This window comes from Phodopus roborovskii, unplaced genomic scaffold, assembly GCF_943737965.1.
Source record: "Phodopus roborovskii unplaced genomic scaffold, PHOROB, whole genome shotgun sequence".
Lineage (NCBI taxonomy): Eukaryota > Metazoa > Chordata > Mammalia > Rodentia > Cricetidae > Phodopus > Phodopus roborovskii.
The window spans coordinates 24,909,790-24,936,971 of record NW_026126470.1 but is presented as its reverse complement, the minus strand read 5'-3'; the positions used below and the strand labels follow the sequence as shown (position 1 = coordinate 24,936,971).

Below are 27,182 nucleotides of genomic sequence, written 5' to 3'. Positions count from 1 at the left end.
ATGAAACTCTTAATAATTTTCAAGATAAGGCTTCGCACGTTCACTTTGCACAGAGTCCTGAAAATTGTAGGGCTGGTTTTGGTTAATAAGCAGACACCAGAACCACTTCCTTTGTGTGAAAACTCTATTTTGAGTGCCCATCACTGGGATGAGTCATTATCACCTTGTTTCCTCATGGAAACCCTCCCCAGAATCAAAAAGCCATCATGAGAATATGAGCATCCCTTTCCCAGACTTCATTCTAGAAAACGTCTTGAATTAACGGGTAGAATGGACTGATCTGCTTGAACTTTCAGTTTGTTCTTGAGGTGTCTCGTGTTATGCTACTAATTTGAAAAATAAAAGCTTGTATGTATCTTGCATTGATGTGCTGCTTCATAACCCACCGCTTTGTTTTTGTTCGCATTTCATTTGAACATTCATTCCTGCCTTTTACTTATTCACTCTCTTCATTTCTTCCATTTCTTTTGCATGCAAGGCTTTTTGTTTCTTTTATGGACTGCAGTGTAAACAAACCCATCCGACCAACTCCACCTCCGGAACTACTTTATCTACAGACGTAGAATGTGGCAAATTATTACGAGAGGAAAAGGGGATTCGGACACAGTCCTCAGTCCATACTGTGTAACTGAGTTTTTCCAAAAGGTGTTCCCAGTGGAATTGCTTGTAATGAGTGTTGTCTGTGCTTGCATCTACTAGACAGTAGTAGCAGCCATGTCCTTTCTCTTTATATTAGCAAAATGTATGTTCATGTCTCCAGGCCCCTACTCAGGCCTCTGGAACACATGTGTACTATATGCTACTGCAGGCTTTAGGGGAATGTAGAGTCCTGGATGTATGTGTATGCAGGAAACTACTCTGTCCAAAGTCATCATCTTTGTGTTTTCTTTATGCATTAAAAATAAATGACCCCTTCTTCATAAACACAAATTGAGACACAACAGGACAAAGCATGGGAAATGCTAATTCTGTGCCCTCATTTTCACCTTTGGGAACTTCCTCCTCCTCCTTCCCTCTTCCTGTCTCCTGTGTTCTCTAGACCCATATATTTCAAACTTCCTTATTGTCTTCTCAATAAGTATACAAGAAACCCTATTCATTACTTTTAATTAAATTAGCCCAAGGTTTTACTCAAAACCTCATGTCATGGCTCTTAAAGATTCAGAAAACATCTCTGAGAGGATAATGGTTGAACTGGAGTGCAAAGGAGGATCGCCTAGTTTGAGCCTCACTCAGGGATGTGAGGCACAATCAAAAATGATTTCCAGACAGAAACTCAGCTACATCAGGCTTTCAAACAGCAGTTAGCAGTTACCTGTAAGTGTAGAGTCACTAAGAACCAGATTTGCTTTCAAGCTGTATGTATTTCCTTGAAGAGCCACACAGAGTCCAAAACTATGAACTAATTCTGTTTGCTGCTCACCCACACTCACTCTTTGCAACAATGAACATCTTCTCACACAACGTTACTGCACTCCCTTTCCACTCAGCTGAGGTAGAGTAGTTCTTCTTGGAGCCATTTCTTTCTGAAACTTGCCAAATTCACACTCATTTTCCCTGGACCTACCACCATTATTAATTCATTCCAAGTGTGCGGTGGAGAAGGGCAAGATGGAGAGAATAAATACCAGAGAGCATTTCCATATGCATTAGTTACAAAATCTCTGCAGATTTGTTTTCTACATGCATTCAAAGCACTGTGAATAAGCCCCAAACTAACTCAGCCTGGTGACATAGAAGCCAAAGGCATGCGTAATTTGGTATGACAGAAAATGTCTGCTGTTTGCCTCGAATTCATTTCCCCTTTGCAGAGTCGGGGGGGGGGGTTGAACAGTCTCTCATCTCCTCTCAACATGGGATCCACTGGGCTTTGTTCTCCACCAGGAGATTACCTCTTATCGTATCAAATGGTCCCCAGGAATATGTTCCAGAGAAGGAGTTGTTCAGAATCTGGGTAGCCATGTTATGAAACTTTCTTTCTTAGCTTTAAATGGGTTCCAAGATTTTAGTCACAACTCTTTCTAGTCAATATTATATTTTCTCAGTAAAGCATGGTCAGAAAATGTGACTCCTGCACTTGCTGTTTCTCAGCCTCATTCTTTAAATAAATGAACTCATATATATATATATATATATATATATATATATATATATATATATATACACACACACACATACACACACACACACACACACACACACACACATATATATATATATATATATATATATATATATATACACACTGTTCTGAAAGTAGAAAAGTCTACTGTGTGTCACTGATCAAAATTTATATTTCCAGGTGCAATAGATTCATAGAATCTGATGCCAGGCAGGATACAGGGTCCATGACTCTTAGTTTCATGACTTATTAATTCAGCATACAGAATCTACAAGAACTATTTAATACACCAAAGATTTAATACACCAAAGTGGCTAAAACAGTTTCTGTGTGGTTGAATATAAAGAAAATTCAGACTGGCAATAATTTGCAAAACCCACCTTTCCAAACAGAACATCCTTTAAAAGTTTGATTCAGAGATGAATAAACAAGTAATTTACTTCAAAAGTTAACATTAGGAGAGCTTGGAATATAGCTTGGCTGACATCATGCTTGCCTAGCATGCATGAAGCCCTGTGTGGTACTTCCCAGTCCCAATTATACATAAAACTCTGATTAGGATTACAAATTAAAGATCACTGTTTACTATATGCTGAGTTTCAGGGATGCCTAGACTCCATGAGCCCCCATATCAAAACAACAAAATAAATTAAAAGTGGGTTTTTTTGTATTGTTCTAGACTGTATACTATCTAATTCAGATATTTACACAGTATTTTACTTCAAAATGTTTGCCCATACAACATTACATTTCACCCTTCCAGCCATTTTAATTTAGCTTTATTATCAGAAATAACAGATATTAGAGTCCTGAACCTTGAGTTATGGCATTAAAATTCAGTTATAAATTTAACTAATGTATAAATTAGCCAAACTCAGGTTCAAGCACAGTTTTCTAACATCTACCACTAGGAAATAACTCTTAGGATACACAATTGTTTTGAAGTATTTTTTCAAAATAGGTGTCACTGGAAAGTGCTTCTCCCAATGAAGTTTTCATTATTAAATAACCCAGAGGGAACCACACTCTACATTCCTTTACCAGGTGGTATCTTAGTATATTTAATATGTTGTCATGGTGGAGAATTTCCAACCTATTCAGTATCTCTCAAGCTCTTAAGTCATGGTGTCTTTTCTGTAAAGCACCTGGCAAGACCAGGGTCACCCAGATGATTCTCTAGGGAACAAAGGAATGGTAGTATCAATGATATGTGATTGATATTAATGATGTGGCAATATCAATGATATCAGTATCTATGATGATGTGGAAGACACTTTACACTGTATGTGGCTCATAAGCCATTCAACAATTAATTACCATTTGGAGTCAAGTCTCAACTTTTCTTTATGCTTCAATTTCCTTATTTATAGAATAGAGGTATTGTCTCTATTCCATGAGGATTAAATGAACTCATATAATGGCATAGAAAATAATATTGATATTAAGTACTGGTCAACAAATATTACATCCTATAGAAAAGCTAAATCTCTCTTAAAACAAACCCAGAAAACAGGGTTATGAATGTAGAGATACAAACTCTATCCAATTTTCCCAGCACACATGTTTAAAAAAAAAACTGAATGGCAAAGTCACTATACTCAAGAGAAGGGTGTGAGTAGGTAAGATATGAGGATGTATGCAGTAGGAGCTCCGAGCCCTCTCTCCAGATTTAATTAGTCTGAAGTCAGGGCAAGGCAATTGCAGTTATTTGAGATGTCCATTTGATACTAATAGCCAAGAAGAGTTAAGATTCAGTAATCTAAGCACTAGTTTATGGATGCAATTGGACCCAATAAATCATTGCTTTTTATGAATTGACTCAGGCTAAAAATAGAGCCACCAATTGAGAGAGAGAGAGAGAGAGAGAGAGAGAGAGAGAGAGAGAGAAAGATTATATATTTAACATCTGATACTCAATGGAGCCTTTATGTGGAGACTCCAAGAAGAAACTGCACATATTTAAGACAGAAACTTCATGACATCCAATTGATAATTTCTTTTTCTACTGGTAAGACATAGAGCTATTCCTATACTAAATTTTCAGGTTTGTTGCTGTGTTGGGCCTTAGAAGGTTTTTCTATACTTCTCTTCTTTTATCTATCCTTGAGACAACCAGTTCTTGTTGCTATGGAAATAACAGCAAAGACCACATTGACCTCTGCAGGGTCCATTGCATTAATTTCCATTAAGATTAGCTTAGATGTATCAATTTTTTTTCCAAAATTAGGCCATACACATGAGTCTTGAGCTATCCTGAATGAATGCTAGGGATTTTTTTATAATTTTTCTTACATGAATTATTTTGCAATAATCCTGAGTATAGTGGCATCACTCTAAAGCACTTGGCACAAATGAGTGTTTTATAAAAAACTACCTTGAACATAACAGTTTTGTCAAGTTAGATGAATTGTTATAAATCAGTAACAATCCTGGATTGTTATAAAATAGTAGCAGGTTGTGGGTTTTATTTTTAAAATACTGCTCAAAGTCAGGTAGCAAGATAATGCAAGATTGAACAAAGGCATCAACAATAATAACAGCATTATGTTAATTTGTTTCTTCATAAACCTGTCAGTCACCTAATCCAAAGAGGAAAAATAATAAAGCTTCATATGGTATTTTGCTGTTTTTGACTAAAATCATAAATTGATTTTTAACACTATTTTTTCAGCAAAACTACATAAGAAATATGAAAATCAACTGGATTTTTATGATTATAAACTTATCCAAGGAAAATCGATTTTTAAAAATCCTCACTATGTTTGACAACCATTATATTATACACTTTATGAGGTATAATGCAATGCCACAATGTATTCCAATGAATTTCCAATCACTCTACAAGGCCTGTCTACTAGAAAGCCTGAACAACATGTAAAAGCAATAGGGAAGGACGCCTTCTTTCAGCACTGCTTTCCTTCGGCTAGCTGTGGCAAATAGCATCCTTAATTAACTCCTCACAGAGTGTAAAGAGCAGCACCTCGGCTGGCTGCTGACATTGCAGCTCCCATGTAGGAACCCAACTCACAGTGCCTCTCACATCCATGGAATTTCATGTCCCGATGCACTTTAGCTTTCAAAACTCCTTCCATAGAAACTGGTAAAAGAATTTCCATTTACAATTGTTAGCGTAAATCAATACCACATTTGCACAGTTTTACACCTTGCCAAACTTTAACTTCATTAACGTCAGGCCAGATTCAACTAATGACCTAAACTACCTAATAATGGGCATTGCCCTCATGCTTACATGAAATAATAACAAAGACCTAAGGGATGGGGTGAAGTTACTGTGATTCCTGAAACAACTAAGACAACCAGAATTGTCTTTCTTCCCAATGTTTCAATTGAATGACAATTTCCAATTTCAAATATTCATATATAAAATGATCAGCCTCTAAACAGAACTCTTCCCTGTTCTGATATATGAGTCTTTTACAATCACAGGGACTAAGATACTCCTGTCCACAAAGAGTTTTACCAAGCCTGTTACCTTTCCATGCACTCATCTGCAGCTTCATTTTTTTCTCTTTGGTCTGATTAATTTATTTAGCAAATGATGCTGAAGCCTGCTACTTTCATATTCGTGGAAAGACTGCCTTTGCCTAGAAACCTAAATATTATTATCAGAGAAATGAGGAGACATTTAGTATTCATGTTGAAATGCCTGTGCTGAGGAACAAATATATAATGCTGTCTTAAAAGCCCAACTCTAAAAGTCTTTTGTGACCCAATAGACAGGAGTCTTGCAAATGAAAATACTTGTGTCCTTCATGCTCCTGATAAATGTCCATGTGGTTCTGAGCAACTGTATTTGCTTCCCTCCACCTATTTATTCTGCATTATAAAGATGGAAGGTTACCATATCGCCACAATGGTTTTTAAATACACTAGAAAAACGGAAAAGAAATAAAATAACAAAAGTGGTATGAAAATAAGATGCTTTGTGTGTGCTTTAAGATGGCTGTGTGTCTGCTGAACACATTATATTTTTAACATGGTAAGCATGACTGCATTGCCCTACCAGTACTTCAAAGAAAGACCTCCTGTGGATAGAGAATCTAATCCAATCAGCCACCACAGCATCAAGGGGGTGAGGGGATGCCCACACAGTCAATCATATGCAAATTGTTCTAGACAGTGATTATTGCAGAAGTGGGATCATTCTAACTTGGATGAACCTAAAGATTAAAACAACACATGCACATACAGAGAGAGAGAGAGAGAGCAGCAAGAAGGCATTTACATAGAAAGTTCTTGGAAGCACAGACTTGATTGCACACAACGTGGGAAAGTTGTAATAAACAGGACTGGGTGCATGGTAATGCCCAAGTCTGAAAGCAGAACATATCTAAGAATGCTGGGAAAGATAGTCAAAATGGGTAGCATGCATTTTTTTTTTTTTTTTGCCATTATCTTACCCACCCATATTTGCATCATCGAGTTATAGAGGAGTCAGAACTTCAGCATTTGAGTACCAAGTTGACTTTTCAAATTTGTGACACTGAAGAACTCTTGGAAAGCATGACTTTTAACTGCAGGATTGTTCCAATTCAAACAGTTTATAAGTAGAAGGAACCAAAACCCAGAGCCTGGAGGAATATAGACAATGCTATTTTCCCTATCTCATTTTTTTTCCCTTACCCAATTTTCACCACTAGGGAAAAGAGAGCACTCATAAGAAAGTACAGATGCTTAGATGCCACTTGAATTTCTGAAGACCATTCCAGAGTCTACTCCCAACTCAGGGCAGGACAGAAAAATGGAAATCTCCAAAGAGGTCTAAGGAAACGATAAAAAGAAATACCTTCATCCTTCATTGGCTTTGCTAGGGATAGCCCAGGAAGTTATATGATTTGTAGAGAAATCTTCCATCTGTCCATCTGTCTCTAGAGTGGCAGGAAGACAGTATGTAGGTAAAGAGCCTGTCGAAGCATTCAAAAAAAAATCTTTTCAAACTCATACCAAAAACAACATTAAAAATAAAAAATGCCTTCTCTCAGAAAAACAAAAGGCTAGTGGAAAAGATTAGATAATCATAATAGGATGGTAAAATTGAGGTTAAACAAAAAGTCATATAATGTGGAGGCCCTTGAGCGACCATTGAAACCATGGGCAGCTCAGGTGACCTAGCAGAGATAGACTGATATCCATGAACTGACAGATGTCACACCAGCAAAAACCAGAGACAGACAGTGCTTGGAGATTAGTGTCTCCCAAGCCCTTTAGACTTCGTTCCTAATTGTAGATGGCCTTCAGAAAGAGAAGTTGGAGAGGTGGTGAGGATAATGAGAGAGACATGAGTTAGCTGATCCATTAACCAAAAGAAAACATTCCCAACCAAAAGTGGATTTTTTTGATCTGATAAGATCCCATAGGGACTGTAGCTGAGTTGTTTTGGTTTTTTGCTTGTTTGCTTGTTTGTTTGTTTTTATGGAATCACATTTAGAAAACACAACTTCTTAACAAGTTAGTTTATAGCTTAAGAAAATGCATATCCTTGCCAGGTGGTGGTGGTACATGCCTTTTATCCCAGCACTCGGGAAGCAGAGATAGGCAGATCTCTCTGTAAGTTCAGAGGCCAGCCTGGTCTACAAGAGCTAGTTCTAGGACAGACTCCAAAGACACAGAGAGACCTTGTCTCAAAAAGAAGAAGGAGGAGAAGATGCATATCTACTACAGTGGATATAAATTGGTTCTTGAGAATTAAAGACACCATGAATAAGCATTATAAGCAATTAAAACCCTACTTCTAGACCAATAGTAGAGCCAGGAGGAAAACACTTTTGGAAATTATTTTTATGGACCTCCCTCATCTTTGAAAAACAGTAGAAAATTTAGAAAAATTAAAGAAAAGCAGTAGAAAATAAAACAAACCCTCCTCACGAGACAATCACTAAATTGAAAAACAGTAGAAATTTTAGAAAAATTAAAGAAAAGCAGTAGAAAATAAAACAAACCTTCCTCATGAGACAATCACTATAAAACCATCATCTCAGTCAGTGCTAGAAGCCACAGAGAAGCCAAAGGGATGAGGAACTAGCTACACTGGCATCTGACACTGATTCCAGAGACAAGAAAGTTATTATTAGTAGCTTATATTGCAGAGCAAGTCCACATCCCTGCCTCTTTCAAGCAAACAGAGTTGCTGACGTGTGTATGCCAAGTCTGACTGAAACTCATTCCCACTGCAGAAAAGTTCTTTGCTTCCCGTTACAGGACTGAAGTAGGTCACCCTGTGCCCTTTGCTCTATACTCATCAGTAGCTTTCTGGGGCTAGGAAATTTCTATTTGCCCCTTCAGAGGCCATGGGTATTTGACTCAAACATGGTGGGTAGTGAAAGGTTAGGCTCCTTCCCAATTACTCCCAGTGCCTAGCTCCAGCTTCTCTCACCCCATGGTTGAGCATTGCCTCAGGGTTGCCTCCCCTGTCTGAGTTCTCAAAGGCCCCCACGAAACCACCCCTAGCGTTAAAACAGAGTGAGGTTACTGGCCCCCCCACTACCAGGTTTACGGGTTTCATAGACCTGGCAGGTAACCTATGTGCATAATTTCACTTGGATTACGAATACTGTTCCGTGGTGTGTTTATTAAGATGGCAAAGGAAGTTTCTAATGCCAACTTTTAAATAAAGATAAACCAGAAAGAAGGTCATTGTGCTTCACAGGTTGTTGGGTATGCACCATAGGTTCACATTATAGCTTGATTGCCTGGACAGAAAAACTGCAAATTTTAGGGAACGACTGTCTGCAGATGGATCACCTTAAATGTAGGACCTGAGAAGATGACGATCCTCGTTCCAGGTCCTGAAAAGGGAGGGGGTATGAAAACGGAGAAAAGGGAGGACCTCAAGGTGCGAAATGTGAGGCTACAGAAGTAAGAAGAACACACGGGTTAAGTGTGCATGCCATAGGAAGAGAAGGCCAGAGCTATAAATTAATTACCTATGAGGGGCCTATTCAAAGCATCATCAAAGGTACAGAAAAATGGGTACAGAGACAGAGTAAGGGTCAACAGCAAAACGATGAAGTGGCTTCTCAGTACTCATATTTCCTCATTCCCCAGCATTCTCAGTATTGATGAGAATCAGCTCCCTCACTAGTTTCCAGACACAAGTAGTCGGTACACCATTGTTCTGGAAACTAATAATACGGTCAACATTCGGCCTACCTGATGCAAGGACAAGTGCAGAAAAGGCAACCCATGGGTTCTGGACAAACTCAGAAAAAGAATAACACCAAGGAAAATGGAACCCAATTGTTATAGAACACACGAACTTTACATAAGACAGTGCATGCAGGCCTACTCCAAGCATGGCCCTTGAATGACTTCCTTTACTACACTGTGGAGATGGGAGGGGTTCAAGTTTGTTCTCTGCTCTTCCGTGGTCCTCTGACAAAATTAAGGCTTCACACAAACAGGCAACCAGTCCTCCCAAAGCCTCACAGTAGGCCACATGTACTAGGTGCTGTTCTGCTCCAGTTACTTTAAAGGTTTTTCTGTCTTTAAGCCCATACCGTACTGAACATCCTAGGTTCACTCGCCAGAAGACTTCACGATAAAAGCGTGCTAAGATCATACGTGCCCAGACTTTCTCATTTTAAAGAAAATCCATAGACACCTTGACTCTATGGAGCAAGGCAGTAATTTGACCACACTGTGCCAAAGCTACTACTATTAACAATAATACCATTGTGGTTTATTCATTTATGAATAAGTTTATTATTTTCATACCTCAAATTTTACTGAAAATGCTACTTCCAAAGAAATTTCAAATCACAGTTTGCTTTCAAATTATAGGAAGCTGATGCATACAGTCAATGCTTTCACATTTATAAAATGACAATATTAATAGCATCTTTTTTACAAATGTTCGACATGAACATTTATTAATGATGTCAATGTCTCAGAGCACTTTATGTATTTGAATTAATGGGGGAAAACTAATGCAAGAGGTTACTGTATTACTGACTAGACTTCTTAGATTCCTGGCCACAGCTTCTTTAAAAGTAGTTGGGGGGGAAAATCACAAAATTATGATCATCAAAATAGTGTTCCTAACATTTGTCTAAATAACATCTAAATGTGTAGATGCTAAGTTTACAAAAAAGCCAAGCTGACATTAACAATATATGTCAATTGATAATATGAAGTACATTCGACAAAAAGCTCACCCCTTTAATCCCAGCTCTTGGGAGGCAGAAGCAGGTGGATTTCTGTGAGTTTGAGACCAGCTTGATCTGCAAAGATAGTTCCAGGACAGCCAGGGCTGTTAGTCAGAAAACCAAAAAGAAAAAAGAAAGGAAGGAGGGAAGAAACAAAAAAGGCAAGCAAGAAAAGGAGGAAGGAAGGAAGGAAGGAAGGAAGGAAGGAAGGAAGGAAGGAAGGAAGGAAGGAAGCAAGAAAGAACAAACTTTGTGTCCTAAAATACTGTAAACTCACAGGACTGACTGAACTTTCCTTGACACATTGCAAGGAATGACATGTCCGGATCATTTTTTGTTTGAGTTCTTCTGACATACTTTATTTGAGAAGCAAGACAACACGAACATCTAAAAAATGATTTGTTTCATACAGTGCTGGGTATTGAACCTCCAACTTCATGTTAATGCTCTACCAATGAGGTACAGCCAGGGCACTAACTCTCACCCCTTCCAGACAACAAGCACAATAAGATGATTATGGGTTTACGGAAAGACTGTATATCCAGGGTCACACTAGCACCATGAAATAAACCACCTAGGGCTAATCTAAAGGAGGCACCATGAACTCACCAACTATAAAAAGAAGTTCTCCAAAAGGAAAGGTAAGAGGAATTAGATAAGACAGGAAAGACAAGGAAAAGAGATATAGGAGAAAGGCTTGAAGCAGGAGAAGAAAGAATAGAGGAAAGCACGTGGGAAATCAAATAACCCAGTACATCATTCTCCCTCCATCGGGAGGGCTGCAGCTTATTATAAACTATTAGGGTATCAGCTAGAACAATGTGTTGCTCAGTTTCCTTTTCTCTTCTAAAAGACAACTCTCTCTCTCACACACACACACACACACACACACTCACACACACACACACCAGCTCGCTGAATGGTAACTCTAGGAAAAACTCTACCTTAGTGCCATTTTATAAGCAAGGAAATTGAGTAAAAAGAGAAAATACCTTGCCAGTGTAACTAACTTTCAACTCCAGCACCCTGATGCTAGGGGTCCAGTTCAAACTTTAAGTCGTGGCCATGCAGAGCTATGTCAAAAATGTGAGCACCACCCACCAGAGCAATAAAGATGCCTGGGGCCAGGACTATGGCAGCATCTTCACTCCACACAGTGGAGGAAGGCAACTCCTACGACTCTCTGACTTCAGTCACACTGCTAGAGGAAGGCAGTTAGCAGAATGCTTAAGACTTTCTGACAAAAGTAGCATCTAGAAATATAAACCATCACTTTAAAAATCATGTTTCCATGGCACTACTAGTAGGGGGAAGTTCCTAAGATCCAAAACCCAGAAGCAGAATAAGAAGTTGGTTTAGATTCCGAGATTACACAGGCTGGGGAGCTAATGAACATGAGCCCTTCCCATGCTTCCTTGACATGCCACTCTGGGCTGAGCAATGGCTTTCACTGGTTCATTTCTTGTGGATGAGAAGGTCTATCATTTAGTTGTGCTCAGGTCGAAGGGGACCTTAACGGTCATCTTTCCTTATGGTCCCATCAAAAAAAATTTGGAAACAGAAAGGTCAGCCCCAATATCTTGCCATTTTCTTTTTGGCATTCAGAGACAAAGTGAGAGTCAAAAAGTTTGTGACCAAAGACATAGGGACCAATATCACTTACAAAATGAGGGCTGTCCAGTCTCATACTGAAATCAGAGAGTGAGCACATAGGGTTGACCAGAAAACAAAGGCTGTTGCATTTTAAGGCATTCTAAAATTTGGAGGAGGATGGTCTTCTAAAGAAAATCCTAATTGAAAGTTGGGGTGAGAAATCTATTACCACTTCTCTACACAAAATAGAAAAGGAAGCATTCGACCACTGTTTTGCTCATGGAAGCTACAATTTTTTTAGTTCATTTTTACTGCTTGAATTCAAAACTGCATGAATAGTTAGATTTAAATCCATGAGAGTTAAAATAAAACCCAGACTCTAATTTTGTGGGACATTTTAATAAGGAAAAGTCCACAAAACTCTTACAGTGATTAAAACTAAAATCTGAACAGAGATGATTTCCAGTGAAATCACTCAGAGTTAGCGGTCCTTATAAATGGAGTGAGACAACGCTTCCTCTTAGTTTTCACTCAGAGCCCCCCCAATAACAATCCGCGACCATCACCTGAATGTGTGAAATAAGGTTCTTAGATAGTAACGTTTGTAAAATCGTTGACACTCCTCATTTTCCTTGCCCTAGTGCCCCCTTTTAAATTATCACCCTCAAGTCAGAGAAAGCAGAGAAGTCATTTGGAAATGACTCCTTCTCCTAACAGACACTTTACATCCAGCAAATAGCAGCTGTCCCATTCCCCCTCACCAGCCCCTGGCCATGCTGTGACCGCTCAACTTCGTGTGTCTGCAAGTTGGACAATTTCAGATACTTCATATAAGTGGACCTTGTAGCTTTTGTCCTTCCAGGCTACCTTGTCGCGCCGGGGAACAGTCTCATAGTACCTTCAGGAAGAAGTAAAGCTGTAGATGCCTGAAGGCAGAAATGCGTCCAAGGAGCTTATCTTGAATAAAAGAAATGACAGCAAATGATTTTATATTGGCTGTTGATATGGTGCATTGTGATAGAGATACGTATCTATATATATTTTTCCTGCATATGCATAACGTTGTTCTGCCACCCTTCAGTCATCCTTTGTGTAGTACCCTTGCTTTTGCTGTGCGGTCCAATGCCATTATTTTCCATTTCAACCCCATTTCAACCCCAGCTTCATCATTGCTACCACCAGAATCTCTGGATTTTTCTGGAGAAAATACACAATTTAAAACTGTTTTTTTCTTTTTTTTTTATCAGAAAGGAAAGTCATCAAGACTTAGATTTTATTTTAGGAACAAAGTAAGGTTTCATGGGAGCAAAAAAGAAAGCCTTGGTGTAGAGAAGGTTTGTTCATTTTCTATAGCATTACTGAAGTGTCGTATGCCTTGATAACCCTATCAATGTTTGGATCATCTCAGTGGGGGAAATGCCTTAATTTAACTCTATTTTGCTGTCTCAGCAAAGGTAAGTTGTCAATTTGAGAGCCTTGAGTTTTTTGTCTATTTTTTGGGGGATAAGGGGGTGTTGTTGTTTTGTTTTGTGTTGTGCTGTTTTGTTTTATGTTGTTTTTTCAACTGGGAAAGTCTATACCAGTGTGTGTGTGTATGTGTGTGTGTGTGTGTGTGTGTGTGTGTGTGTGTGTATGTGTGCATAAAGCATAACTTCCTGTCTCGGTTTCCTTAAGTATAAAGGACAGATGGTCAGTGGGTGGAGGGGGAGGGTGATGGGAGTGAGCCATCATTTATGGTGCTGCCTTAAAAACAGTAACTGCTGCCCATCAAATGACAGGCAAGGGAGACACATCAATGCAGGCTGGCCGCGGGTCCCAGGACACTGACGCTCGCGTTTTGTATTCTCCAGTGTCTCTCCTTCAATGCCATCATGGAAGAGCTGGGAATCTCGCTCAAGAATCAGAAAAAAATAAAGAAAAAGTCAAGAACTAAGAGCAAATCTTCCTTCACAAGCATCCTTACTTGTCATCAGAGACGGACTCAGAGAAAAGAGACTGTGGCATGATCCAAGAACATGTCTGTAGGAACCATGTAAGAAGAAGAAGGCCATGCCCACCACACAAGTGGGAGAAGAATTTCTGAGGAGTAAGAGACATGTTTCCACATATCTTTATCCATAACTCCAAACGTGGATAGAGGTAGAAGAAATGCACAGTTTTCAAAGCTCACATAGATATTATTCAGAAGTGAAACTGACGCTTTTCAGATGAATTTGTATGCACACTTATTTTGCATTTTTTCTCCCCACAACCCCCCTCCCTGACATGTGGCTATGTGTGCTTTCTAAATAATAATAAACAAGTGGATTTTGTTTTTCATAACAAGTTTGAGCCTTTGTTTGTCCCCATTTCCTCCCCTTATTCCCAGGGATGAATGGTGAGTATCACTAGCTGTAGAACTTGTCCCCACAGGTAAACACTGAGCAGAACTCCTGGAATCCAGGAGGGATTCCAGAGGGAGGAGTGATGAGCAAAGGGGTCAAGACCGGGCTGGACAAACCCACAGAAACAGCTGATCTGAACAAGGGGGAGCTTATGCACCCCAGTCTGATAGCTGGGAAAACAGCATAGGACTGACCCAGATTCCCTAAATGTGTTAGGAGGACTGGGCAGTCTATGGGGCCTCTGGCAATGGATCAGTATTTATCCCTAGTGTACCAATGGACTTTGGGAGTCCATCCCACATAGAGGGATACTCCCTCAGTCTAGACACATGCGGGAGGGCCTAAGCCCTGCTCCAAATAATATGACAGACTCTGAAGACTTCCATGGCCTCATCCTCCCTGGGGAGCAGAAAAAGGATGGGCTGGGATTTGGTGGGGATGATAGCACCATAGTGGAGGATTGTTTCAAATTTAAATAAGAGAAGGGGGAAAAGAATTAAATGACATCAGGTTAAGCAAATAAAACAAAACAAAATAATAATAATTAAAAAAAAAAAAAAAAGAACTTGCTGTCCTGAGCAATCTGTTAAGAAACACAGTCATTTGGGGCTGAGTTTAAAAATAATTTCTTTCGGGTCTCAGAAAGCCTGAGCCGTCTAAGGGGACCTCTGACAGTGGATGTGTCCCTGGTGCACGAAAGGACTTTGGGAGCACATTCCCCATGGAGGGATACTCCCTTAACCTAGAGGCAGGAGGGAGGGCCTAGTCCCTACTCCAAATGACATGACAGATTTTGTTGACCCCTCCTGGAAGGCACAACCTCCCTGTGGAGTGTGGGGGGTGGAATGGGAGGAGGTGGGGGGCATGGGAGGGAGGGACAGGGAACTGGGATCAATATGTAAAATAAAAAATATTAAAAATATAAAAAAATGGTTTCAATTTATAGAAGGTACCTGCTTACTATAGAAGGGGAAGTCATCCATATTCCATTATTTTGTTCTAAAATCTAATTTTATACATGGTTTAAATAGTATTTGAACATCAGTAAGTATATTATTAAAGGATGATTTTTTTTAAAAGGGAGAATACATTAAGAAACTAAATGTTCACCACATTCTAAAGCCACATGCTGAAATCATGTGAGGAAAAAAATAGATGTGATCTTGGTGCTCATACAAACAAGAGGAAAATGTCTTTTGCTGGGGACAGGATCAGAATGGTGATGTCAGAAGGTGAACAGGCATGCAGAGACAGCTATCTGGGCCTGGGACAGTAAAGGCTGCCTGTGGGGAGGACCGAGGTTAGAAGGACACAGGCATCTTCAAACCATGTGGGAGTATAAGATGGAGGCCATAATGTCCCAAGGCTGAGGAAGCACCATGTTCAAAGACGGTGGCATAAGAGACAACTGGGTTATAACGTTAGGTGGGAAAAGGAGGTTAGTACATTAAAAATGCAGGGTGTGATTAGACCAGCGGGCAACCACCACTCTGGCTAAGGAAGAACAGAAGGGAAGAGGACTGGAAGAAAAGGAAAGTGAGCTCCCACCAGAAAGTTCCTTCATGATCCAAAAGGATGTCTGAACCAGAGCTGAGCAGAATGACAATGTCTTAGAAAGGGAAAGGCAGCTGATCCACTTCGTTAAAAACCACATCAGAATTACTAAGTTTTGCAGTTTCAATAATTTCCTTTGTTTCAGTCATTTCTTGAAAATTTTTATCTTTTCACATCTTATTACAGTAGTTGGGAGGAAGCATATAGAATCGTAATGTTTACAATAGAATGCATGCCTACCTTGCTTTATAGATACTCAACTCTCCAACTGTCTGAGTCTTGTGTTGTTGTTGTTGTTTGCTTGCTTGTTTGTTTTGCTGTCTTTAAACACTACAGCCAAAGGGACTTAGAGAAAGAGAGAGCTTACTTGGCTTGCACTTCCAGATCCATCAACTGAGGAAAGTCAGGGAAGGAACTCAAGCAAGATTTTGGAGACGAAACCATGGGAAGGGTACTGTTTACTGGCTTACTTGCAGGCTCATGCTTAGCTGGCTTTCTTATCCTGCCCAGGGAATGGTCCCACTCACGGTAGGCTGGACCCTCTTACATCCATTGGCAACCAAGACAGTGCCCTCAGACAGGTTTGTTGAAACTACTTCTCAGGTGACTATGTGCAGTGTCAAGTTGACAGGTGAAGCTAAGCCAGGCAGTCTTTGCCCTCTCAATTTCATAACTGAATTTTCTTTCAAAACATATGAAGTTTTCTATGTAAAATTCTGTTAAAAATATTTTGAAATAGCTAAAATTGTCAAAGGGGATTTTTTTTTCAACTAACCACACAGCATACAATCACCTGATGCTTTTATCCATTAAAAAGAAAAAGAAAAAATGGTTCCTGGGCATGTGCTTGGTGCTGGGTGAGTCTGTGTTCTTTCCAGTAAAGAGTGTAGTAAACTAATGCATTCAGAAGCCAGACCCAAAAAAAAAAATTTACAAAGAATCTGGAACCTGGTCCAGAAAAATTCCTCGAGAACAATCATTAATCTTCAAGATTTTCATCTAACTCACTGAAGGGCAGTGACTCACTCACACAGAGTTATGGACAAATCAATGGCAAAGTTAATTATAAGCTGGGTCTAACATTTCTTCCTTCAGCAACTCCTTTATGCTAAAAGAATTAGACCGCTCAGGTGAGAGATTCGGGAAGAGAGAAAAAGGTCAGGGTTGAAGGGATGGTGATATTCACAGTTAAGATTTCCTTTCCATTCACATCTCACGCCTGGCCCTGGTGGCAGAAGGAAAGGGAATGTGACATCTTGCTTTCCCTGTGGGCTGAACATATATACACCTGGGGTTCTGACTTCTCACTCTAAAAGAAGGCAGGAGTAAAGAGGACCAGTAAAAGAAAACTAAATAAAGGTGGAGTTGACTTGACCTGCTTTTTATGTTCGACCCCAGCAGATTCAGATTCGGCTCTAGTTTAACTCTTTGTGTTACTAAAATGGATGTTAAGATGGTCATGAAGATTCTGCAGTTGTTAACGAATGGAGTAGCAGTGTCCATTCAGGGAAAACACCCACACAGGTGATTCTTTAAGGACACATCAGGTCTTTGAGATGCTGCACCAGGTTCTCCCCAGGATGACTGGAACCAAGTTGGAACAAAAACAGGCAGACGTTACTGTGAACTTGTTTGAATTCATTAATGGCTTATTCTTCTAGCCTAGAGCAATGAGAGGAAGGCAGACATCATATGGTCCATGATACCCAGAGCAAGGAGTATCAATGCTGTGCAGGACCAAAGCAAACCTTTCCACCAAGGCACTGGAGTGTCTGTGGAAGGGCTCCCTCCAGCGATGAAGAGGGAGTTAATAGACAAAACTGGGCTTCGATAGCAGATTTAGTCCTCGGGGGACTTGCTATGTAAGAATAGAAAAGCGTTCACGTTGCAATTTTTAAAATTCTCTGTGAAGGAAAGAAGGACAAAGTAGAAACGGTAAATCCACCAGAGAGAAGGTGGACATCCTATCCTTACAGGCAGAAGCAAAGTCCCATAAGTCTCAGGCAAGAAAGGACTAGACCTTCCAGACAGGCAAACTTCTAGAACTCCAGAAACATGTAGGCTGACTTCGAAGAGTACTGCTCTCCTGCAGGGCCACAGGTGCACCTGATGACCTTGCTTTTAAGGAGGTTTAACTTCATAGTGTCCAGTAAGACAAATGTGTTCATTCCTCAAGAGCCTCTTCAATTAGTGACTATTTGGAGGGGAAGGGTGTGAGCAGATATTACCATGCATTGATTAGTACGGGGGTTTGACCCAACGTTCTAATGTTTGATCCCCAGATGGTGGACTATTTAGGGAGAATTAAGAGGTGTAGTCATGTTGGAGGAGGTATGCCACTGGGATTGGGCTTTGAGGTTCCAAACGCCCATGCCAGGCCCATTCTCTCCCTCCTTCTTTCCTTCCAAGTTGTTGATATAAGCTTTCAGCTTAAGTGAGCTCCCAGTTAAATGTTCTTTTATAAGTTTTCTTGGCCATGGTGTCTCTGCACAGCAAAAAGATAGTTTATTTGCAGTAATATTATTCCTTCTTAGTATGCCATATTGCCCATCACTCTTTCAATAGCCAAGTATCCTGACATCCTAATTTTTCCTAAACAGCTCTACACGCAGCTAGAAACTAAGAAGTCATATAGTTAAGGATACCCTTTCCATCACGACAGTCCTCAGATAATGAAACATGGGATATATTTCACACTGATCTTCCTATGTCTTCTTTGTGTTGAAATAATGAAGTCCAATCCTGTAGTGCTGAGTAAGTAGGAGGACATGTCATAGACCAGCAATTCTTCCTGGGTTTATACTGGGACTCTGAGGGGGAGGACCAGGGACGAGGAAAGATTGCCAAAAGCTGGGGTCAGAAGGGTTGTGAGGGCCAATGATCCAAGCCAGTGAGTTGTGTTAGTATCTCGCCTTGCAGCATAACCCTCAATGAGGAGGCAGAAATCAGATCAGTAAAGAACATCCGATGGTGGAATTACAGGGAACTCAGAGAGCCTCTAGGTCCTCTTCTGCAAGGTGCACATCGGTCCAGTATGCAAAGCATTGCACACATCTCAGTGTCTGAAACATTGGATCACAGTATTACAGGGTAACAGTCAAGCTCCAGAACCCAGCTCAGGCCCTTCAGAGACCTGGCACCAGTCCATTGCTGCCCTTGTCAAACATGACTCAAGCAGGAATCCCAAGCTCAGCATTCCTTGTTACATCCACAGGGACCCCAAAGAACCTTTGCCTTACCTCACTCCCAACAGACAAGGAATGCCCATAACCCATGATGAGACACGGTTGTCAAGAACCAACATCAAAGTAACCTTGACACTTCATTTGGATGTTAAAAGAAAATTATACATAATATATAACATGCATGCGCACGTGTGTGCGTGCGTGTGTGCATGCGTGTGTGTGTGTGTGTGTGTGTGAGTGTGTGTGTGTGTGTGTGTGTGTCCTGTTGCCCTAGGCTCTTCTGGGCATTGCTCTCAGTAAGTAACATATCAAAGACCACCAGATGTTAGCTATAATTTTAGCTAGCACACTTAATGGCTCTACAATAAATCACAACACTGCTCACACTCTATTCATAGCAGTCATAAGTAAACACTATTCTTTATAATTACTAATGTGTAGTTGGTAAATAAATATAGTGCAACCCTGCCCACACCATCATCACAACTACATCTTGTTCACACCTAACTCCTAGAGATCAGGTGTCATCCACAAAGTTCAAGTTTGTCCCCAGCATGCACATTCTCTTGCACCGGCTTAGCCTCAACACATGAAACTAGAACATCAAGTTATACTCTCTGATACAGAAAGATAAACCATTAACATAAGAAGGTAAGAGTATCTTACAAAGCCAGAGTTCTTATTGAGAAGAAGGATGGCTCTGCTTCAACCTTTCAGAGCCTAGATCCTGGACATTCAAAAAATACAATCTTAGCTTTGCACTTAAGTCAATATTTATATTCCATTTTTAAAGAACTATTCATGGGGTAATTAGTCCTTCCCCACCATCTCTTAATAAAATAGACAGGCAGACTGACTGATAGATGATAAATGGATGATAGATCGGTACATACATACATACATACATACATACATACATATTGATGTTACCTGAAAGCAACATTTAAATATAGCCATTCATTCATAGGATATTTAAATAGTGAAAAGTCATTTCTAAGCTTTAATACTTTAAAAAAATGCATCAAGTGGGCTGCAAACTACTTTTATTACCACTCTCAACATACTCTTTAAATACTTTCATCCCTAAGGCAAGCCATTCAAGTCATAATTAAAACATGCAGGTAACATGACCCCCTTTATGGCTATCTCAAGTGACAGAGGAGATTACAAACTCCCTGATGAGCAGAAACTCCTCCTCAGCATGTGGATCTGAAGATCTCATTTAACTTGTAGCTACTTCATGTAAGTTTTTCATCCACTTTCATGCAGTGGGTAATAAAGAAACATCAGATAATGAATGAATCTCTTGTGTGTTTCAAAAATCATATAAATCACATTTCCAAGGTGAAGTTTTACTGAGACACTTAATTTTTTATATGGTATAATTATGTTGAATTTTGCCTACATTTTCATTTCCATCTGCCCACAGTAAATATGCACAGGTAAACTTCCCAGTAAGAATCTGGATACATACAGCAAATTATGGAAAATAAAGCACACAAAATTAAAGATTTCCAAGAATGGATGTAGAAAATGTGGTACATTTACACAATGGAGTATTACTCAGCAGAAAAACAAACAAACAAAATCTTGAAATTTACAGGCAAATGGATGGAACTAGAAGAAACCATCATAAGTGGAATAACCCAGTCACAAAAAGACAAATATGGAATGTAATCACTCATATATGGATTTTAGACACAGAGCAAAGCATCACCAGCCTACAATTCACACTGCCGGAAAAGCTAGGAAACAAGGACGACCCTACGAGAGACATACATTGTCCCCTGAGATCTCCCAAGAAAGCATCGGAGGAGAGGAGAGAGAGTTTGGAGGAAGAGGAGGGGAGAAGAGGAGGGGAGAAGAGGAGGGGACAGGTGGGCATGGCGGAGCAGAAAAATTGAGTCAGAGAAAGAATAAAGGAGAGCAAGAAAAGAGATGCCATAATAGAGGGAGCCATTATAGGTTTAAAGAGAAATCTGGCACTAGGGAAATGCCCAGAGATCTATAAAGTTGACCCCAACTAACAATCCAGGCAATAGTGGAGAGGCTACCTTAAATGCCTTTCCCCAATAATGAGATTGATGACTACCTTATATGCCATCCTAGAGCCTTCATCCAGTAGCTGATGGAAGCAGAAGCAGACACCCACAGCTAACACTGAGCTGAACTCCTGGAATCCAGTTTGCAGCGAGTGAGAAGTGAAGAGCAAAGGGGTCAAGACCAGGCTGGAGAAACCAACAGAAACAGAGGACCTGAACAAGGGGAAGCTCATGGATCCCAGACTGATAGCGGGAAATCAGCATAGGACCGACCCAGATCTCCTGAATGTGGATGTTAGTTAGGAGGACTGGGCAGTCTATAGGGCCTCTGGTAGTGGATCAGTATTTATCACTACAGACTTTCCACATAGAAGGATATTTTCTTAGCCTAGACACAATGAGGAGGGCCTAGACCCTGCTCCAAATGATATGACAGACTTTGAAGATTCCCCCATGGGAGGCCTCGCCCTCCCTGGGGAGCAGAAAAGGGATGGGATAGTGGTTGAAGGGGTGGGCAGGAAAGGAGGAGAAGATGAGGGAACTGGGATTGACACGTAAAACAAACTTGTTTCAAATTTAAATAAAAAAATAAAGCTACCATATGACCTAAAAAAAGATTTTTCAAACAACCAATCTCAGAGTATCGAAAATGTTAACCACATACATCTTCCACACTTGTGGTTTATCAAAACTTCCAGAATATCTCTGAAGAAAGCAGATTTTCCTTATCTTCATGATGAATTCTGTACTCAAAGCAACAAATTAAAGTTAGACCATTTTTAATAAAGTCATCCCAAGATTTAAAAGTAATTTGGTAATATTAAGCATAATAAACCAAATTGCAGTGATGAAAGAAACATTTTCATTAAAGCTTTAACAAATCACAGTCAAAATTCCAATGCAGAGATGGAAAGAGTCTACATTGTCTCCAGGGATCCGAAGTAACAGATGACAGCTAGAATTCTCAGTTCATCATAACAAATATATAATTAGTTTTGACCTTTTCACAACATCCCAACAAACAGAGTGGTTCATAAGCATGCGTGGTGCAAATGAAATTAATTGCAAGGGTATCTTGAAATGTTTAATGATCTCATCACACAGATTTCCTGGATGATTTCTTTCTGACTTCCTCCTAAAAATAGCACCATCAGAGGCCATGAACCAGGTTAATTTCGGAAAACCAGAACCAACCAACATCTGGAACTATATCCAGCTTGCGTGTGAGCTTTCTCATTTCTCCCCCTCCCTCTCCTCCTCCCTCTCCCCATCCCCCTCCCCCTCCCTCTCCGTCTCCTTTTCCCCCCTCCCTCTCCCCCTCCCTCTCCTTTTCCCTCTCCCCCTCCCTCTCCCTCTCCCTCCCCCTCTGTCCCTTTCTTCCTTCATCTTTGTTTTTTCTCTTTCTCCCTCCCTCCCTCCCTCCCTCTCTCCCTTTCTCCCTTACTATATCCCTCCCTCTCAAAAACCCATCAAATCTGAACTTGATTTTAAAGCTCCAGGATCACCATGTGTGAGAACACATGCTGCTGATTGGAAAGCTGAGGCTAGAGGATTACAAATTGGTGGTCAGCTTAGCAAAACTTTGTCTCAAGAGTAGCAACAAAATCAATGGGTTATGTGGAGCTTTCCTGAGTTCATCCATCTTTCTGTCTCCTTTTAAACTGTGTAATCTTTTTTTATTTAGGAACAATCTTATTTCACATATCAATCCCAGTTCCATCTCTCTCCCATCCTCCGAATCCCCATCCACTCTGTTTTCCAAATCATAACCCCCCAATTAGACTATAGACTTTTATAAGTGACAAAGTAATCAGATCTTTTTATATGCATATTTTGTAACCCTTTTTTTAATTTTTGAGAATGTCTCACATGAATATTGTATTTACATCACTCTATCCCTCCCTTTCCCTCCTTTCGGTTACCTCCTTTTAAATTTATGATTTCTTCTATAATTATTATTATTATTATTGTAGATATATGCAACCTACTGAATTATCAGCTACTTGAAGCAAGATTCCATGTCTACAGAGACTATTTCTGGGTGGAAGAGTTGATATTTGCCTTATAAATATGAATAATCATTGATAAGAAAAGGTACAAGTCTAACATAGACCCTACAATTATAAAACATGCTAGCAATTAACACTACTACACACCCACAAGATGCATATTTTAGAAAATTTAAAAATAATTAATTAAAAGGTAAAATGAATCATGACAGAAAGTAAGGGGCAAAGAAGGGAGAAAGGAAAGTGGAAGCCAGAGGTTGGAAAGCTTGCAGTATAGGCTCATGGGGACAGCTGAAGCGTTCCAATCTTCAAAAGTATAACAGGGAATCTGTTAGACACAAAGGTGACTTATTCATACACATCAGGAAATGAATTTGATGTAATCCAAAGGAGGTCAGCTGAAACCCCATAGAACATTCTTGATGACTGTGATAAAAATTCTGACCTCAATTATCAATGAATACCAGTACCATCTCTTGAAAGGGTTTTATAGGTTCCAATTTGCCTGGGAAGGTTCAGACATTGTCTTTCTTTTAGGTACAAGGATGAGCTATGAGATCTACCAAACATCCAGCCAGGTTTATTGCTCTATGTTGTATCAAAAGCCATTTAAAACTCTATAAAACATGATTGTTCCCTTTACCACTGAATTAGCACCACAGTTAAAAGCAGAGAATAAGGAGACATCAGCCAAGTCTTCAAATTACACAAAAACACATAGACTGATTCCCTGCTCAAGCTTCTCTTCGCTGCAGTGAGACCTTTGCTGCCCTCCCCAAGCTTTCACCCTGTAAAAGCTGTGATCTACATGAGACACAATAGCAAAGACAGAAGATGATGAGGTTATTGGAATCTAGTTCTTTTCTCTATGGGTGTGGGGAAAATGTACCCCTCATTATTATCATGAATCAAAACCTGGAAATCCCACACAAATCCACTTGAGAGAAAGGGAGATTTCAGGTAAGGCTGAAATGGCATGTCGCTCATCTGTTGGGTACTGCCTTTGATAACCCCCCACCCGCCTTAATGAAAAGGTACAAGACTGCGTAAGGAATGACGTAGAACTTGCCACTCTTCCACGTAGTGACCGAGAACTGTGGTGGGGACAGTGAGTGACTTAATCAGCAGAAACAGCTGGCGCTTATCAGGAGTGCATTCTTCCATTATTTTGTGATGTTAATCTTACTTGCATCTCTCAAAATACATACTATTACCTCATCACCAAAGGAAGCCATATTAGCATATTACACCTCATGTTTGTGGCAGAGACAAAATATGGCTCCAGGACAAAAAGCCTTTCGCCACCACTGAGCTATGCCTTAAAAATCTTCCATTCATATCATATTTGCTTTGTTGTTAAAAAATTATTTCATGTAGCTATGACTCATGAAAATGAGATAACTTTGCTGAGTCAATGATAAATGAATGGACCACTTCCTGATCTACTGTAATTACAACATCAGAGAGTTATGAGAACAGATGGCATCGATCTATCATCAAAGTAGCATTGAACCTCTACTCCCGTGGGTATGAGTTAGCATCAACTTTACAGGTGATCATTTAAAAAAGTTTAAGAGTACCTGATCAGCTCATTTTGGTGGTTCCCAGCAACTGGTTTCTGAGATTATAATATAATTATAATTTCTCCCTTCCCTTTCCTCTCTCTAAACCTTCTCATATACCCCTCCCCACCTTCAAATTCATGGCTTCTTTTATCCCCACTAATTGTTATTGAATGCGTGTATGCATATGTACATACATATGTACATACATAATGTACATACATTAATACTCATAAATATGCCGCCTTCCATCTGTACAATGTCTCTTGTATGTATATTTCCAGGGCTGACTCTTTGGCTCTGTGACTTTTAGAGGAACTAGACAGAAGATATTTTGGAAGCTGGCTAGGGCACCAGAAATGACATTTTGCCTTTATTCCTCTCACTGGACTTCTCTCTTGCTGGTTGAATAGATCTCTCCAGTCTTCCTTTAGAAAGCCAACGATAATTCTTCAGTGTAGATTTTTATTATCTCATGTATTCACTGCTCATCTCCAGACAGATCATAAAATTTTCTAAGAATCATAGCAGAATCTCAGTGCCACAGTCAAAGGGAGTAGGAGAGTGTTTGTGGAGGATTAGTCCTTGAGCAGGGAGCAGGGCTGAGGAGGGCAAGAAGGCGACCTATACTTGAAGGCAGAGTGGAAGGAACGAGTTACCAGGATCTTCAGGCTCCTGTAAGAGAGGCCTTCTAAGGAGTTCCAGCCACGGGAGGGGAAACACATCCACTGTAAACATGAGGCTCGGATAAGATAACTGTAACGGCACTGCAGATTTTACTTTGGTCAACTGTCTGATATCTACCGACGCTCAACCCAACCAGAGCTGCATGTGGCCACTGTCTGGTGATCGTCACTCTGAAGGTCACCCTCCCAGAACACATTTAAAAAAGAAAACCGATCTGGAGGGGAAGACAAAGTATCCTCCATCATATCTAACAATGTTTTTCTTCTGCACTAGCATTTGTACAGGTAAATATACAAAGTAAGTGTCGTATCCTGAAAGCAAAGCCCGACAGGTCATCTGAAATAAAGTCAGTATAAGAAGTCTGGAATTCAAGAAAAAGGAACTGCCTTCAAGTTCAGGGCTTGGGGTTAGATAAACCCAAGGTGAGCCTTACTTGTGTCTCTCGGGGCTTTAGTTTTCTAATACATCAGTAATGAGACTATCAAGAGTACAGATGTCATGTCTGACACAAAGTCATATATTTTTATTGGCGGTTATTGCTGTTATTATGACTTTTAAGCCTGAGGTTAAGATGCAAAGAATGAAACTCCACTAGACAGTCCTCAACTGGTTTCAAAACAAATCAAAAAAATAAATAAATAAATAAATACCATGGTGCCCATGAGATTCTCGTGTGTGGCTCCGTTTGGTTGATGTGTCCTGTAAACAAAGGATCCACACACCCCAGCATCGTGAAGCAGTACTCCCTTCTAAAGTATCTCAGGGGACTTCCCCATGTTTGATCACTGTTATCTCTAGATTGTAGTACTCACGTCAGAGCTGGACCAGAGCCAAACAATCTATAACCAGACCGTTTACCAAGTTCATCAGCCACAGCTTACCATGAAATAGGCATCACACCCACGAAACTAGAAAGGGTTTACTTAAAGGAGTATTTAGAGAGGGGAGGGGGGAGCTGAGCGAAAGCCAAACATCTGGCATTATCATCCATCCTCCAAAAGAGAGCATCTGGAAAGAAAAATGTCACCAAAACAAAGAGAAGGCTCAGATCACAGGGAAGAAAATCCCAACCGCAGACTGTGGCTGCAGGTAGAGGAACACATCCTGTGCTGTCACCCGTGTGAGCAGGGAAGGGGACAAGCTGTGCAATGATATTCAGCTTGCCCTCCCATTGGCCACGCCTATCTAGAGGGCTCAGGTCTAGGGGTCCTGGGGGGAGTGGCATAGGAAAAGAAGCCACTTCCTTTTAGCAGACAAAGAGACAAGGAAGTCCATAGAATACATCTAGAAACAATATTGAGAAACACAGAAAACACTATGAAATCAAATTAAAACTAGGAACCCCACTACACCAAGTTATCCTTTAAAAAAAAAAAAAAAGTAAGGCGTATTCAAAGCCAGAGAATTACAAACTGATCTTGAGAGACACAGACTTTGCAGGACACAAACCATTAATCACAGCACTTGGAAGGCAAAGGCTGGCATATCTTTGTGAGTTCCAAGCCAGCAAAAACTAAATAGTGGGATCGTGTCAAAAAAAAAATTAAAAAGGAGGAGAAAATAAGAGAGGGAGAAAAACAGAGACAGGAGAGAGACAGAGAGGCAGAAAATGGCATCTTAATAGAACTGATTGAGCCGCTGGGTCAAAGAACAGAATAGATTTCAAAATGTTTTACCTCTTTAGTAGATATTTTGAAACGTTCTGAGCTAGGCTTCATGTTTCTTGTGTCCTCTAATTGAGATACATTTAAATTGAAGTTGATCCCAAACCTAACTTTAGAAATGGCTCATTGCTTGCCTTGAAAAACACACGCACAAAAGTAGCAGCTATGGCTTTAATGAAACTTCGGTAAACAGTATTTTTCTAGCAGTGTTCTTG

The 27,182-nt window shown here is 40.1% G+C and overlaps 1 protein-coding gene across 1 annotated transcript in view; it reads left to right on the top strand.

The window, feature by feature from the left end:
* Positions 1-14,115, top strand: part of Grik1 (glutamate ionotropic receptor kainate type subunit 1) — a 355,947-nt gene extending 341,832 nt beyond the window's left edge. The window contains exons 17-18 of the mRNA XM_051191842.1: positions 13,128-13,214; positions 13,731-14,115. Coding sequence (XP_051047799.1) covers positions 13,128-13,214; positions 13,731-13,886 — 243 coding nt within the window. The 3' untranslated portion in view covers positions 13,887-14,115. The remainder of the gene's footprint in view (positions 1-13,127; positions 13,215-13,730) is intronic.
* The last annotated feature ends 13,067 nt before the right edge of the window (positions 14,116-27,182 follow it).